Genomic DNA, 17,672 nt, shown 5'->3' on the forward strand with positions numbered 1-17,672 from the left:
TTACCAAGCTTTTTAAGACTCATTTTATATTTTTGTAAGTCTTTTTATTATTTTTAGTATTTAAATTTGTAAATTTATACCAAATACAATTTTAAGTTCATATGACCTATGAGATGTGGTTAAAAACACCTTACATAATATTCTAGATATTATATTAATATTCACTATAAATAGCTCTTTTAATATTATCTGACAATTCAAGAGAGTGTTTTAAACTGGTAACATTTAGGCTTTAATTTTTTTTTAATTTGCTTGCATTTTTATTGAAATATCTGTTATGTAAATTCTCTTCCTCTTCCTGCCCTGCACCCCACATTCCAGCATTGGTGCACAATTAAGGTCTATTGTGGACAAACGTGCCCATTAAAAATGTTGTAACACTTTAAGGTCTCTTTTAAGATTGACTTGAAATCTAGTCAATTTAGGGTTTGATACCAGGGAAGAAGAATTTTTTTTTTTTTTTTTAAACTAGTCTTTCAAGTTTTAAAAGACCAAAAAGGTCAATATTGTTTGAATCTGTTAAAATATAGGGCTTTGCAAACACAATAAATTGATTCTCCTTAGTCATTAGTTAAGAGAAAATCATGACCCACATTTAGTATTGGGCTCTCTCTCAGTAATAAGGATACTGCTACTAGTTTTGGTGTGGGTCCTCCTAATTTTGTATCCCACTCTGTCACTTACCAGCTGGGTGACCGCCAGCAATGTTCCCTCTTCAAGGCTTAATTTTCTCATCTAAAAGGTTTGTTGCTATAAACACATCTAAAACACATAGCAGAGGATCTATACATTTTTGGTGCTAGATGAATTATCTATATATGCTTTATAAGGAGAGACAGAAGTTAATTCCTGGTCTGAATGCCTTGAAATGTTAGTGAACATTTCTTCTGAATCTCAATAGGATCAGCAAGACCTGTATCAAATAAGCCCAAAGGCTGAGTGCTATGAATGGTTCACAAGGTAACAGGGACAAAGGATTGTCTATAAACAAAGCAAATCAGAATATACATTTTCCCTCCTTTTTATGAATACGGACGATCATGTATTTCTGCGGCAGGCTGTGGAATAAGGATGACATCTTCAAACATGCCATTACCAGCATCCTCTTCTACTCAAAGAATTGTCCAAGGAAGGGAAACAGCTATGGAAGGGGAATGGCCGTGGCAGGCCAGCCTCCAGCTCATAGCGTCAGGCCATCAGTGTGGAGCCAGCCTCATCAGTAACACATGGCTGCTCACAGCTGCTCACTGCTTTCGGAGGTAAGTTAACCAAGGCTGCTGTGAACCTTCTTTCCACAGTCCTCATCTGCCATTGATTTAGTGCATCAGAAGAGTCCAGTCTTGCCAGTGTATCCTTTGCTCCATTCAGCATAGACCCTGCTATCCCCTAAATGGATTATGCTTCCCCTATGCCCTATCTATGATGCTTGGGTTTTGTCATTTATAGTTCTTATATATTTTCCTCTCTCATGACCCTAGTGCTGTGTTTCCTACCATGTGTTATATAAAGTAATAAGTAGATTATTATAGTGTAAAGACTATTACACATGTAACAAGTTTAATGTCTTACATACTCAAGAAGAAAGCCAGCTACTTTTGTTTTGTTTTTTTTCTAATTAATCCCTCTAACTTCCCACTGTCAGCATGGCCATCACTTTACAAATAAGAAAAGAATCATAGGTATCCCTCTTGAAGTTCTCTCTTCTCATTGCATTCTCTAGGAACCCTGCAGGCCTGTATGGTCCAGAAAGGTGTGTGGAAGGTGGGAGAGACCTGCTACCTTGTCTTACTCCCCTCATAGTATTCAAGACTGGTTAAGTACAGCCCAGCAAAATCTCTCTGGGCTTTCATGGTTGTACCCCTAAAAACTCAGCTGTGTCATTTCATGTATACAGACACACACAGCACCCTAGTGCCCAAGAAGGTCAGGAACACACCGCTTTTCTTCCCTGAGGTTTTACCATCATGGTACAGAAAGTTTTTCCTTTTAAACTCTCAAAGACAAAACTCTAAATAGAGACCCTTTGCCTGGCCTGTGGCACTACTTTTGCACTCTACACCTTATTAAAGGAGCCTATCCTTGGTGATTCTGGGAGGCGCTTTATCATCCTTCGAAGGGTAACATCCCAGATGGTTCCAAGATACTAAGTTGATTATCTGTTGCTTCCTCACAGAAGAGAAGAGAAAAGGGACTCACTTATACATGTGTATTTACAGCTCCCAAAATAACTGGCATTAAGACTTATGGGTAAATTTGAGTCCCACTCACTTGTGAAGATTTTCTAATTTTTTCATATTCACACAGTCCTCCAATCTTTGCACTTCTGTTTTTGTGAGAGTGTCTTCCATTTTAGTTTATAATTTATCTCTTTTTATGTAAATTAAAAATAAACAAATCCAGAATTCCAACTTAATATTTAGTGAAGAATATAAGCTGTGGCAATTGAAATACTTGTTTCAGCAGGTCCAGTGCAGGCTCTGGGTACTCACAGACCTACTTGGGAATTGGCCATTGAGCTTGATGAAGTAGAGATTACTGGTGACCTTGATAAAAGAAGTTTTTCTAGTATGATAGGGATGGGAATGGATTCAATAGAGAACGGAGGAGGATTAGATGCAGTAAGTTTTAAAACCACTTTTAAGAAGTTTTTAAATGAAAGGGATCAGACCAAATTTGACAGTTGTTGGCAGTTGTGAAGTTAAAGAAGAGATTTTTTAAAATATGGGAGACACATAATAGCATATTTTATACTGATAATAATAATCCAAAAGAGTTGGGTAAAGTGATGATCCTAGGGAAAAAAGAGTGCAATCTAGAAGTGATATATTAATAATTTCATGTAATCGCACAATGTGGTATACTGTTGTGAAGGAAAACTACGTGGTACTTTGAAGACAATATTGCGTTATTCACATCTTTAAATTTTTATAAATTTATTTTTTCTGCAGAAATAACATATTTTCAAAATCATATTTAAGACAAATCTTAGCACCCTTATGTCTATGAAAAATGATTCCAGTCTTTGTGTAACAGTGTGGGTGGGGAAGACACTCTTGAAAAGATGGAAAGAGACCTGGATCATCTCCTTTTGGCACTAACCAGCGGAGTGTCACTCACCTGCACAAGTCATTGAACTTCTGGGCCTTGATTTTCTTATTCATAAAACATGTTGAATTGGCCCATCATGTGAGGTTTCCTCTCTCATTGGCAGTACATAAAGGGATGGGATACTTTTTATTCTCTATCTGATTGATTTGTGAAATCCTTAAGACCTGAAGTCATATTATGTCTTTGTATCTCTGAGAATTCTAGTATCTAGTGCCTAGTTTTTAGTCAGTCCTAAGATTTCTCGTTTGAATAAAATCTTATCTTAATCTGTAAAGAAGTAAAATAGATGAGAGCAGAACCCCTCCCTTCTCCCTGGGCTCTGCCTGCCTTTTTTTTTTTTTTTTTTTTTTTTTTTGAGACAGAGTCTAGCTCTGTCACCCAGGCTGGGGTGCAGTGGCATGATCTTGGCTCACTGCAACCTCCACCTCCAGGGTTCAACAAGCAATTCTTCTGCCTCAGCCTCCTGAGTAGCCGGTACTACAGGTGCATGCCACCATGCCTGGCTAATTTTTGTATTTTTAGTAGAGATGGGATTTCACCATATTGGTCAGGCTGGTCTTGAACTCTAGACCTCATGATCCACCCGCCTCAGCCTCCCAAAGTGCTGGAATTACATGCGTGAGCCACCGCACCTGGCCTCTGCCTGCTCATTTTTAGAGAAGTGCAGCACTTAGGAAAACACTAATCTTTCAGGTTTTTAAAATTACATTTAAAGGTTGATGATTCACGAACATAGTAATTCTTCTTCACCCAGAGAATTTCAAGTTACTATATATTTCCAGTCACTCAGGATGAGGATAACTTTAAAAGGAAGGAACTGGGCTTTGGAGGACCATAAGGAGGTAAAGAGATGATAGTACTAGGTAGAATTTGCTGATGATATAAACCTTGTGGGAGAGAAAAGCATCTATGTGAAAGGAGAACTCAAAGTCTAGTAAGAGGGACTGACCAGGCCAGATCCATGGGTGGTGGGAGCTGAATTTGAGTTAGGATTACTTAGTCCTTGTATATCAGGGAGGAATATGGGCGTAGGGTGGAGAAAAAAACCCAGTGTATGCATGAAGGTTTGCAAAGCAGACAAATTACACTTCACTTCAAAGATCACAGTAAAACCCAGTAAAATAAGAACCAACAAGTGAGTCATAAAATAAGAATGGGTGGAAGATGTGACATGGAGAGAAAATGCCTCTTAGTATGTTTATTATCCAAAACAAATCAAAATTAATTTCTGTACAGTTTGTTGAAATTAGGGAAAAAAGAGAATCTGAAGAGTTCCTAGTAAGAACTTTAAAAATTGGAAATTAATCATACTTATTAATTTTTTGTACATAATTAATTGTAATAATTTTAAGAACTATTGTTTTCCTATTATGTTATCAACTACAAATTTTCTCACTAAAATGATGTTTCAGGAGCATAAAACTGATAGTTGGGAAGAAATACAGTCTCATTCTTTTTTACAGAATCAAGTCAAGCACCACAAGTATTACTTTTTAATATTTTGCAGAAATAAAGACCCAACTCAATGGATTGCTACTTTTGGTACAACTATAACACCACCCGCAGTGAAACGAAATTTGAGGAAAATTATTCTTCATGAGAATTACCATAGAGAAACGAATGAAAATGACATTGCTTTGGCTCAGCTCACTACTGGAGTTGAGTTTTCAAATACAATCCAGAGAGTTTGCCTCCCAGATTCGTCTATAAAGTTGCCACCTAAAACAAGCGTGTTTGTCACAGGATTTGGATCCATTGTAGATGATGGTGAGTAGTTTCAACCTAATTTTCTTAGCACAAAAATGTCTTAAGATCAAACGAGCTATCTAAAGGAATCCTTCTTAAGTTTTTAATAAAAGTAATGGTCTTTTCAATGTGTGTGGGCTTGGGCAGAACAGGGGACTAGGGGTTAAAAAGTAAAAATCAGGTCCTGTCTTTGAGTTTACAGTTGGAGCAGTGGTGGCCGGGTGTGGTGGCTCACACCTGTAATGCTAGCACTTTGGGAGGCCGAGGCAGGTGGATCACCTGAGATCTGGAGTTCTAGATACGCCTGGCCAACATGGTGAAAACCGCATCTCTACTAAAACACACAAAAAATTAGCTGGACATGTGGTGTGCACCTGTAATCCCAGCTACTTGGGAGGCTGAGTTAGGAGAATTGCTTGAGCCTGGGAGGCAGAGGTTTCAATGAGCCAAGATCGGACCACTGCACTCCTACCTGGGTGACAGAGCTAAACTCCGTCTCTAAAAAAAAGAAGAAAGAAATCTCCATAATTGGAGCAGTGGAAAAAAAAAAGTCAGGGAAAGAGACTTAATATAGAAGGAAAAAAACAACTACATCAGGTGATATAAGAAGGGACAGAACACTACGGGAGTTCAAGGCAGTAAGTAGTCACAAATTTTGTCTTTTCCTGGATATAAATACGTTACATATACTTTAAGTCACATATATTTTATTTTAATCAGCATGTACTTTAAATCACAAATGTAATGATAGCATTTTCCTTTATTTTAATTCTTTCTCATTATATGAGAATTTATGATGGTCATAAACATTAAAATGGTTTATAAATATTTTGAGCAATTTTTTTGGTTAGTTAATAAAATCTGTGTCTTTTTCCTCTGTCCAACCTACTAGGGGTGTTAAAAGACATCAAGTCTAGTAATTGTATAAATTAAATACCAGAACTTAAGATTTCTAGGTACTAGTTCACTCTACTTTAAAGAGAAAGATGAGGCCAGATATGATAGCTCACGCCTGTAATACCAACACTTTGGGAGGCTGAGTCGGGGATCACGAGGTCAGGAGATCAAGACCGTCCTGACCAGCATGATGAAACTCCTTTTCTACTAAAAATACAAAAAAAATTAGCCAGGTGTGGTGGTGGATGCCTGTAGTCCCAGCTACTTGGGAGGCTGAGGCAGGAAAATTGCTTTAACCTGGGAGGTGGAGGTTGCAGTAATCCAAGACTGTGCCATTGCACTCCAGCCTGGTGACAGAGCAAGACTCCGTCTCAAAACAGAAAAAGAAAGAGAGAGAGAGAGAGAGAGAGAGGGAGGGAGAGAGAGAGAAAGAAAGAAAGAGATTAACTGAATGTTTTAAGGAGAAATAAGAAATACTTAAGTTTCACCATCAGTTGGTGCGTTCCATGGTGAACACATCATGGCAATTGAAGGTGGAGAGAGAACATGTGGAGTTCATGAACTTATCTGTTTTAGAAAAGTATCTCCAGAGGCAGTTGGATTTTCGTCAGCTGTTGGGGTATTATCTTGATGCTGCTTCTTTTTCTCTATATTAATAAGCAGTTCTGTTTTGAAAATGTTGGAGGGCTTCCAGATCTTGGTTCAGAATAGAGTACAAGGAACAATTCACAAGATAAAATTTGGCCGTGACTCCCAAATGATAATGTCAGAAATGTTGTGTAGTGAAAGCATATCCTCATGTCAGTCTCTTGAACTCGGCTCAGTTCCAGAAATTCTCATTAGCCTGTTTTGTAATGCCACAACTGGAAGACTATCAGCAGAAGTGATAAAAGGCAGCCTATTCAAAAATTTGGCAGCAAATAGACCACCCAATACATATATTAAGTTAACTCTGCTGAAATCCATGGATCAAGAGATGTCCAAATGCAAGATACCCATCTGCAGAGGGCAGCCAAATCCAGTGTACAAGGAAACTTTTGTTTTTCAAGGGGCCCTATTTCAGCTTTCTGATGTGACACTCATACTGACTGTGTATAACAAACGCAGCATGAGAAGTAAAGAGATGATAGGCCGGATTTCTTTAGGTCACAACAGCTCTCTGGAGAAGAAGAACTCAATCACTGGACTGAAATGAAAGAGTCAAAAGGACAGCAAGTACATAGATGGCATGCGTTGCTAGAGTCATGATGAATAGAATAAGCAAACAGTTACCATCCAAGGCAACATATTTCCAATTACAACATTACTGTTTCTGCCAAGTCGCCATTAGAAGAGCTGTTCTTTGAAGAATCATATTCAACCTTTTCGAAAAATGCTTTAAATTCTGTGGAAAGAACATCTCATACTGACATAAATGAAGAAAATATGTGTATCTGGTAGAGCTTGTTTGGGAAACTGAGAAATGTACATTATCATTGCTAAACTAATAGTCCTCCAGAAATTTAATAAGGTGTTATTGATTTGAAGTTAATTTTAATTTAGCAAAAGAGCTAGTAATTTTATTAAAAATCAAAATTATAAGTGATTTTAAAAATTAGAATTTTAGTTGCAATATAATTTTAATATCACCCTACATATTATTTATAAAACATAGCTTGGCCAGTCCCTGGTGTTTGTAATGTTCTTTAATATGAAAAAGTAGTTCTCCAACCCTATCATAAGTCATATCTAATGGCGAAGAGTTTCGGTCACATTGAAAATTGTTTTATTTCAGACATGTTCCCTTTGTGCACTTAGTTTCATTGTGCCTCAGTTCCTCTCTATAGCACTAAATCTAAGTGCAAACAAGTATTCATTTTCATACAGGAATGTTTTTAATATGTTTTTTTTTTTAAGATCATTTTTCATTTGCCTCTGCTTTTGCCTAATCTGAAGAGATAAAGTCACTGTGTTGGTCCCTTGCAAGTCTTTTAGACAGGTTGTACTGTAGAACTATGTAACTTCCTGTTGAATGCACTTCCTGTATTCTTGTATTCCAATGTAGGAAGCTAGTAGAGCAGGACTTTACTTTAAAATTTCTTTCAGTGATTGACTCTTCAAAAATTGCAGTAACGTGAAAATACGTTTTTTTTTTTTTTTACAAACTGAAAATACAGCAGATAAGCTGTAGAAAATGAAAAATAATTCAATTTTAATTTTCTGCTCTAAGTAACCAACACTGCGTAAAGCAGGTAGCATCCAAAATAATAAACTGTTCTCTCTCTAAATCTTCACTCTTACTTCAATTTATATTTGTGATATAAAGAGTATGCAGTTCTCAGTATGAATCAGAATATCATGTTAAAAAACAGTTCTGTGATTCCTTATGAAGTTTCCAGTAACTTGTGACTAGACTTTAAGAAATTTACAGATAAAGTTCTTCAACGTGATGTTATCTTGTGCCTTTCATGTAAGTAAAATTTGCTCATACAGCTTGAAAGTTGTATTTGCAAAATTAAGCCTTCGATTTTTATAAAGGTAACGATTCCTCAGAACAGTGTCACAAGATCTTTATTTCCTCCGAGATACGTAAAAGTTGTATAATGTGCTAATTTTTTAAATGACAAGGTACTTTCATTTGTTTTTATATTTAGGAACTCTAATTAATCAGGAATATTATAAGCTGTTTTCTTTTTAATTTTTCTTCTTATCTAATCTATCATTTTATGCATATACTTTATTAGGGTATGTTTTATATATATTAAAAATAGTTTCTTTTTTCTCCTCACTTCTAGTTAAAATATATAAAAACATACTATTTATCAGTTACTAAAAAGCAGTATATCATTGCTCCTAATCCCAACTAAGTGCTATATATTATTATAAACTAGAACTTGTTATTACCATAATAACAAAACAATGCATAGGCATTACTTCAGCTTGGCTATACCAAAAGGCCTTAAAAGAAATCCAAAAAGACCGTGATATTCTATATTTTTTCGTTTAAAAAATGGCAGCTCTATGCATTCATACACATGAATTATAAGAAAAAACACAAAAGCTATATTGGATGACTTGAGGTTTGAGAATGTGTGTTACAGGGCCGCATTAAAAGGAAAAATTCACCTTTTATTGTTACATCCAAGAGCTTTTTCCAGGATTTTTCAAATAAACTAGTAAGAGTTAGAACCTGGAAAAAAAAAAAAGAGAGAGAGAGAGAGACACTTAAGTTTCTTTCAAGGATATCCTGAAAAAAACAAACAAACAAAAACTAGTGCTAATATTATATATATATATATATATATATATATTTTTTTTTTTTTTTTTGAGACGGAGTCTTGCTCTGTGGCCCAGGCTGGAGGGCAGTGGCGTGATCTTGGCTCACTGCAAGCTCCGCCTCCCGGGTTCACACCATTCTCCTGCCTCAGCCTCCTGAGTAGCTGGGACTACAGGCACCCACCACCACGCCTGGCTAATTTTTTTTATGTGTGTGTTTTTAGTAGAGACAGGGTATCACCGTGTTAGCCAAGATGGTCGCGATCTCCTGACCTCGTGATCCACCCGCCTTGGCCTCCCAAAGTGCTGGGATTACAGTCGTGGGCCACCGCGCCTAGTCATGTAGTGCTAATGTATCTTAATCTAGCTTTTTTTTTTTTTTTTTGACAGAATTTTATTATATGAAAAGTTTTCCAAATGCTCCATGCATATCCAACTTGGCTTTGTGAGATGTTCTTAAAAGTCTCTTACAGCTAGCACAGGGGTATTCACCAATAGCTTCAACCCAGAGCCCTAAACTACTTATTTTCTGTATTCAACTAGGCAGTATCCTCTCCTCCTAACATCCAGTCCCGTTCTGTATTGTCATCAGATCACTGATGCATATATTGGGCATTAATTTTGCTTCCCATGCTGTGAGATACCCCTAAATAATACATGACAGAGTAGAGTAGGGTGAAGAGATCTGTGCAGCTGTGTCCTGGTTTCTACGTGAATAGCTTTAGGAATATCAGTGAACTTCCAGGGGCCATGGTTTCCTTATACGGAAAATGTGGCAGTTGGACAAGACCAATGTTATGAACCTCTATGAGAATCTAATGAGGACTAGGGGCCCTTTCCTCATGAAAAAAATGCATGCATATGTAATATTTCACATGTAGTTTTAAAGCTCCTAATAGCCTTGAGAGATCTACAAATGTGATGTAATACTGGGACATGTATATTTATGGCTCCTTGCATGTAGACATTTATGGCACAGAAAATAAGATGATACCTAATGTTAATAAAATAATCTTTGGCTTTTGCTACTGAGAATATAAAATGTACAATTTATGTGTCTTTTATGTCTTAGATACAATTGTATTTGAGGAATATCGTTTATTTGTTTCTTTGTCCATTTGTGCAATAGGACCTATACAAAATAAACTTCGGCAAGCCAGAGTGGAAACCATAAGCAATGATGTGTGTAACAGAAAGGATGTGTATGATGGCCTGATAACTCCAGGAATGTTATGTGCTGGATTCATGGAAGGAAAAATAGATGCATGTAAGGTAAGTTTAAAGTAAAGGCCAAAAGTTTGTGGGGAAAGTTTCCATTAGCTATTTCTGACTTTGGCATATATTTTACCTAGGAGAAAAAAAAAATGGCATCTCTTACACCAAGAACTGAGTTTATTTAATAATCAAAACAATAATAATAATTGTATTGAGTGTTTAATATATGCTAAGCCAAAAATTAAGCACTTTTTATACATTATTTCATTTAATGTAATGAGATAAAAGCAATATCATAATTATCCTTATTCATCCCCCAGCCTCCCAGTCATTTCCCTTCGCCCCTTGCATTTTTTAATGACAGCGACACCTGAAACAGGTTTTCTTTACAGTAGATCTTGAGATCTACTGCAAAGGCCTGCAGTAGCCCTGCGTTAGCAACACTGACCTGTTTAAATCCTGGACTTTTAGTTCCTAGACCTCCTCTTCTCCAATGATCTTCTATACTCTTCAGCCACCTCAGACCTTCCTCTTAGAGTCATACTATGGGCCTTGTTATCAAAAACTGCTCCATCTCCAAAAATGCTTATTTACATCTTCCTTTTTGACTCCTATCCCCCAGTGTTTCCCCCTTGCTTTTTAACTACTGCTTCCCTAGATACACTTACTATGTTACACCCTAGTCTACCAACTCTCATTCCCAACGTGCACAACCTACATGGACATTCCTTGTGTCCTTTCTTTGTTCTATTTTTCTCCTTAGGCTTTGTCACCATGCAGTATGCAGTATTTTCATTTATCTAGCTTATTGCCTATTTCTCCACTAACTAAAATGTGAGCTTCATGAAGGAAGACATATTTTAATCTATTTTATTTACTGCACCTGAAATAGACTGGTGAAAATATGTGTTGACTGAACGAAAAACAGTCTTTTTTCAACTTCATGGACACCTATTGTCCATTGATTTCTCTGTTTTCTCACAGTTCATTAATCCTTTCCTTTCTTCCATCTTCTACTTTTCCAGCTCAGATTTCACTATTGTTTTTTATTGATAAATCATAGTTGTATTACATCTACGGAGTACAATGTGACATTTGATACATGTATACAATGTGGAATGGTTGAGTAAAACTAATTAACATATTCATCACCTCACTTAACTTTTTTTGTGATAGACATCTAAATTTTACTCTCTTAGTTATTTTGAAGTCTATAATAGAGTATTATTGATTATATCACCCTGCTTTGCAGTAGATCTTAAAACTTATTCCTCCTTGCAGAAACTTTGCACCCTCTGACTAGCAACTGCCCCTTCCCTCACTCTCCACCACCCTAGGCCCACCCAGACTCTGGTAATCATCAGTCTACTCTCTACTTCTATGAATCCAACTTTTTTAGATTGCACATATAGGTGAAATGATGTATATGTCTTTCTGTGCCTGGCCTATTTCACTTAGCATAAATTCATTTATGTTGTCCCAAATGGACAGAATCTATTCTTTTTATGGCTGCATAATATTTATTTTGTAAATATACCATATTTTCTTTATCTCTTCACACACTGATGAACCCTTAGGTTGATTCCAAATCTTGGCTATTGTGAATAATGCTGCAGTGAACATGAGAGCACAGATATTCCTTTGACATACTGATTTTAATTTTTTGAATATATTCCCAGAGGTGGGGTTGTTAGATCATATGATAGTTCTGTTTTAGTTTTATAAGGAGCCTCCATAGTGTTTTCAATAATATCTGTACTAATTTACATTTCCACCAAGAGTGTATAAGGGTTCCCTTTTCTCTTCATCCTCATCAATACTTGACTTTCATCTTTTTTATAAAAACCCTTCTAGCAGGAGTAAAGATGTATCTCTTTGTGGTTTAAATTCATTTCCCTAATGATTTGTAATGCTGAGCTTTTTTTTCATGAATGTGATGGCCATTTGCATGTCTTCTTTTGAGAGGTATCTAAGTCCTTTGCCAATTTTTTAAAATTAGGTTTTGTTTTGTTTTATTTTTTGCTATTGTGTTAATTAACTTCTTTATAAATTTTAGATGTAAGCCCTTATCAAATACATGGTTTGCAAACATGTTTTCCCATTCTGTGAGTTGTCTCTTCACTTTATTGTGTTTTTTTTGTTTTGTTTGTTTGCTGTGCAAAAGCTTTTCAGTTTGATGAAATCTCATTTGCCTATTTTTGCTTTTGTTGCCTGAGTTTTTGAGGTAATATTCAAAACAAAAATTCTTGCCCAAACCAATGTCGTGGAGTGTTTCCTCTGTTTTCTTCTAGTAGTTTTATAGTTTCAGGTCTTAAGTTTAGGTTTTTAATCCATTTTGAGTTTTTTTTTTTTTTTTTTGAGACAGAGTCTTGCTTTGTCACCCAGGCTGGATTGCAGTGGTACGATCTCGATCTCGAATCACTGCAACCTCTGCCTTCCAGGTTCAAACTATTCTCCTGTCTCAGCTTCCTGAGTAGCTGGGACTGCAGGCACACGCCACCACGCCTGGCTAACTTTTATATTTTCAATAAAGACGAGGTTTCACCATGTTGACTAGGCTGGTCTTGAACTCCTGACCGTAAGTGATCCACCTGCCTCAGCCTCCCAAAGTGCTGGGATTACAGGCGTGAGCCACCACGTCCAGCCTAATTTTATTATTCTGATATAGATAACCAATTTTCCCAGCACCTTTTATTGTATAGACTATGTTTTCCTCAGTGTGTATTCTTGGCATCTTTGTCAAAAAATCAGTTGACCATAAATATGTGTTTTTCTTTTTTTCCTGGCTTTCTATTCTATGCCATTAGTTGATGAGTCTTTTATTATGCCAGTAACACGCTTTATAAGACATTTTGAAACCAGGTAGTCTAATGCCTCTAGCCTGTTCTTTTTGCTCAGAATTATTTTGACTATTCAAGGTTCTTTTTTGCTTCTATAGGATTTAAGGATTGTTTTCTCTCTTTGTGAAAAATGGCATTGGAATTTTGGTAGGGAATGCATTTTGACAATGATAATTTTAACATTTTAATGAACATTTTAACAATGATAATTCTTCCAATTTATAAACATGGAATATCTTTTCATTTTTGTGTGTTTTCTTCCACTTCTTTCTTCAATATTTTATAGTTTTCAGTATACAAAGTGTTCACCTCCTCAGTTAAATTTACACCCAAGTGTTGTATATTTTGTTGCTATTGTAAATGGATAGTTTTCTTAATTTCATTTTCAGATAGCTCACTGTTAGTATATGGAAACACTAGTGAGTTTGCTATATTGATTTTGTATTCTGCAAACTTACTGAATTTGTTTATCTCTTCTAACAGCTTTTTGTTGGTTTTAGGGTTTTCTATCTATAAGATCATGTTGTCAACACACAAAGACAATTTCATCTCTTCCTTTTCTATTAGAATGTCTTCTGTTTCTTTCTCTTGCCTAATTTCTCTAGTGACAACTTCCAGAACTGCATTGAAAAGAAATCAGAATAGACATCCGTTTGACGTCCCTGGTCTTACAGGAAACACTTTAAACATTTTACTATGGTTTTAATAATGAAAGCCAATATATGACTTTTATTGTGTTTGACATACACCTATTACGTTGAGAGCTTTTCTTACAAAAGTGTGTTGACTTTTGTCAAAAGGTTTTCCTGCATCTGTTGAATTGATCATGGTTTTTAGCCTTCATTTTGTTAATGTAATGAATCACACTTATTGATTCAAATATATTGAACCATTCATGCATCTGAGGGATAAATCCCACTTGATAATAGTGAGTGATTCTTTCAATCTAGTTGAATTTGGTTCAGGAGTATTTTGTTAGGGATTTTTATGTCCTATGCTTATCAGGAATATTGACCCATAATTTTCTTTTCTTGTAGTGTCCTTATCTGGCTTTAGTATCAAGGTAATCCTCACCTTGTCAAATGAGTTTGGGAGTATTCCCTCTTAAGTTTTTTGGAAGAGTTTAAGAAGGCTTGGTATTAGTTCTTCTTTAGATGTTTGGTAGAATTGAACTGCGAAGTCATCTGGTCCTAGACTTGACTTTGGTGGGAGACTTTTTAATTACTGATTCCATATTCTTACTTATTATTGGTCTGTTCAGGTTTTCCATTTCTTCAGATTTTCCACTTCTTCATGATTCAGTCTTAATAGGATGTTTTACCTTCTTAAATATTTCTGCATCACCATTTCTCTATTGCCTTTCCTTGCCTCTCTTTCATGCTCCTTTCCTTCCTCCCTTGACCAGACAACTACACTAGCTGTCTTGCTAATTTCCTCATTTTTACTCTTATGCTCCTCTCAAGTGTTAGTCGCATAAGAGCCAGAACTATTTCTAAAGAAATGCTAATCACGTCAGATCTCTCTCTGAGAACACTTCAGTGGCTTACCTTTAGTCTTAAGATACAAACAAAAACTTCTAAAGACCTACAAGGCTCTACAAGGACTTGTCTTTCCTTACCTTCCAGACTCATCACACACTATTTGCCCCTCTTACACTCCTCTCTCCACCCACTTCCTTTTTTAGACCCTTGCATTTGCCAGGCTCCTTCATGCCACAGAGCATTTGCAATACTGTTCCCTCTGCCTATAACACACCTAACTCCCAATTCCCTTGTGGTTAGCTCTTCTTCCTTCAGATATCAGCTCAATTATACTCATCAGGGGAAACTGTCCTGTTTTTCCTTATCAGTCAAATTTCCCTGTTGTATGTTACCAAAGTAATTATCATAATAGTAATTACGTGTTTGTTTTTAGGTTTATTTTATATATATATATATTTAACCTAAACTTCAAACTCTATGAGCACAGGGGCCTTTCATTTTTGGTCATTATTTTATCCCTAATAGACATCAGATTACCTCAGAGATAGAGTAGGAACTCAATAAATAATTAAAGAAACAGATAAATAAATAAGTGAGGAAGAGGCACAGAAAGCTTAAGTATCTTACCTAGGGTCATACAGCCAGTAATTAATAGAGCTGGACCTGAAACCGGCAGTTCAGCTGCTTAGACCACACTTTTAACGACCACATATTTATTTACTTACTTGTTTATTTACTTAATCTTCTTTGTTCTTCTTTTTGTTTATCAAAAGAGATTTACAGGAGCTTATAAAAATTTAGCAAGAAAACTAATTAGCCGGGTGCGGTGGCTCAAGCCTGTAATCCCAGCACTTTGGGAGGCCTAGACGGGCGGATCACGAGGTCAGGAGGTCGAGACCATCCTGGCTAACACGGTGAAACCCCGTCTCTACTAAAAATACAAAAAAATTAGCCGGGCGAGGTGGCGGGCGCCTGTAGTCCCAGCTACTCGGGAGGCTGAGGCAGGAGAATGGCATGAACCCGGGAGGCGGGGCTTGCAGTGAGCTGAGATCCGGCCACTGCACTCCAGCCTGGGCGACAAAGCGAGACTCCGTCTCAAAAAAAAAAAAAAAAAAGAAAAAAGAAAAAAAGAAAACTAATTAGAAGTAGATGAGTTAAAGAAAAGGAGACCAAGAATAGGTCCATAAAATACAATCAAGACCAAGAATAGGTCCATAAAATACAGCATTTGGAAGAGATCCTTGAAATTGCATACCTAGGCTTACAAATGCTAACCTCACATTTAACATTTTATATACATAGTTACTAAACCATGCTAAACAGGTATGGTCAAACTAGGGAAAAAAAAAAAAAAAAAAAAAAAACCAACACCTAAGGATACTGAAACAGAAATAATGTAACCATTTCCTGTGAATGAGTGTTAGCCTTCCTAAGAAAAACAATACCCTTTAAAGTCTAGCAAAAATTTTTATTCAGTTAAGAGACCCATTACATAGTCTGTAGTCTGTGTACCAATTTCCTTTCTTTTTCTGTGAACATCAGATTACAATACCTTCCTACTGAATTAAAGTAGAGTTAACAACTTAAAATATGTTTTTATTTCAGGGTGATTCTGGTGGACCTCTGGTTTATGATAATCATGACATCTGGTACATTGTAGGTATAGTAAGTTGGGGACAATCATGTGCTCTTCCCAAAAAACCTGGGGTCTACACCAGAGTAACTAAGTATCGAGATTGGATTGCCTCAAAGACTGGTATGTAGTGTGGATTGTCTGTGAGTTATACACATGGCACACGGAGCTGATACTCCTGAATATTTTCTATTGTTTAAATTAGTGTAGTTTGGATTAGTGTTTTTGCTAGATGTCAAGAAACCCTTCAAACCCAGACAAATCTAGTATCATGAGGTGGTCTTTATGTACATAAGATCAAAACTTCTCTACCATGAGGGAAGAAGACACAGTAAATGACAGATAGCACCTATTCCTTACTCACAAGGGAAACTGCTTGTGATACTTCCTAATAAGATAAATAAGTGGTTTCCCTCAATCGAAGACAGGAACATCGTTTTCCACAAGATATGAAGAGCTGCCAGTAATGCCAAAATCTTACCTCATATAATACCTGGAGCACCTGAGATTCTTCTAGTGAAAAAGAGCAGTCTTCCCTGAAGACTCAGGGCTTCAACATTTTAGAACTGATAAGTGGACCTTCAGTGTGCAAGAATGGAGAAGCACGGGATTTGCAATATGACTTGAACTCTGACCTGGCTTATAGCTAATAATACAGAGCATTATCACTAACCTCAACAGTTGACATTTTAAAAGTTTTTAAATGTATCTGAACTTGCTGTTAACACAGTGTTACACACTCAAGTACTAGCTTCAGGAAGCATGTTGCGTTGTTAAGAAGCATTTCTGATTTATTCTTTAACAGCATCTTGCCATCTATATGTTAGTTGTAGTTGGCCCAGAAAGGAAAAAACAAAACAAAACAAAACGAAGACTCTTGGGAGTGTTTTTCCATGAGCACAAGAGGATAAAAAGAAGCAGATGAAGGCTAGGAGAGTTGGTTTCAAATAATTAGTAACAGGACAAGCATGCTAATTTTTGATGGAATGAGCTATCCAATTATTTACTTAGAAATATTTATATCAGTATATGGCAACTGGTACTTTTGTAGGTCTTCAGCTCTCTGATAAGTCAGATGTCCATCAGAGTATCAGGTCAGATGTCTGTCAGAATATCAGAGCTGATTTGTGTAAAGCTTAGTGTAAAGCACTTAGGACAGTGCCTGGCATATACTATGAACTAAATAAATCTTTGTTGTATGGAAGTGAATGCCTTGGCAAGCTTTAAGATAAATGAACTCAATTTTTCAAGTAAGTGTTACATACGGCCCAAATCCTAATGATGGCAATAGTGATAGCATTGACTTTGAACCAGGCTCCTCAAGCTGAAACATTGTCTCTGCCTCATAGGAGCTGTGTGTCCTTGCTCAAGTTCCTTAATGTCTCCCTTCATTAACTCTTTCACCTCTACAATGGGAATAAAAGTAGTACTACCTCATATAGTTGTTTTGAGAATTAAATGAATCAAAACAAGTACCACACTTGCAATAGTGTCTGC

At 36.4% G+C, this 17,672-nt stretch overlaps 2 protein-coding genes across 2 annotated transcripts in view; both read left to right on the plus strand.

Annotated features, from left to right (window-relative positions):
• Nucleotides 1–17,023, plus strand: part of TMPRSS11F (transmembrane serine protease 11F) — a 74,732-nt gene extending 57,709 nt beyond the window's left edge. The window contains exons 7-10 of the mRNA XM_037989387.2: nt 1,058–1,259; nt 4,616–4,875; nt 10,136–10,278; nt 16,148–17,023. Of these exons, the coding sequence (XP_037845315.2) occupies nt 1,058–1,259; nt 4,616–4,875; nt 10,136–10,278; nt 16,148–16,306 (764 nt within the window). The 3' untranslated portion in view covers nt 16,307–17,023. The remainder of the gene's footprint in view (nt 1–1,057; nt 1,260–4,615; nt 4,876–10,135; nt 10,279–16,147) is intronic.
• Nucleotides 6,428–6,946, plus strand: LOC103235596 (putative synaptotagmin-14-like protein). The gene has a single exon (XM_037989392.1). The coding sequence runs from the start codon at nt 6,428–6,430 to the stop codon at nt 6,944–6,946; it is 519 nt and encodes a 172-aa protein (XP_037845320.1).
• Nucleotides 17,024–17,672: the final 649 nt, after the last annotated feature.

This window comes from Chlorocebus sabaeus, chromosome 7 (assembly GCF_047675955.1).
Source record: "Chlorocebus sabaeus isolate Y175 chromosome 7, mChlSab1.0.hap1, whole genome shotgun sequence".
NCBI classification, from domain to species: domain Eukaryota; kingdom Metazoa; phylum Chordata; class Mammalia; order Primates; family Cercopithecidae; genus Chlorocebus; species Chlorocebus sabaeus.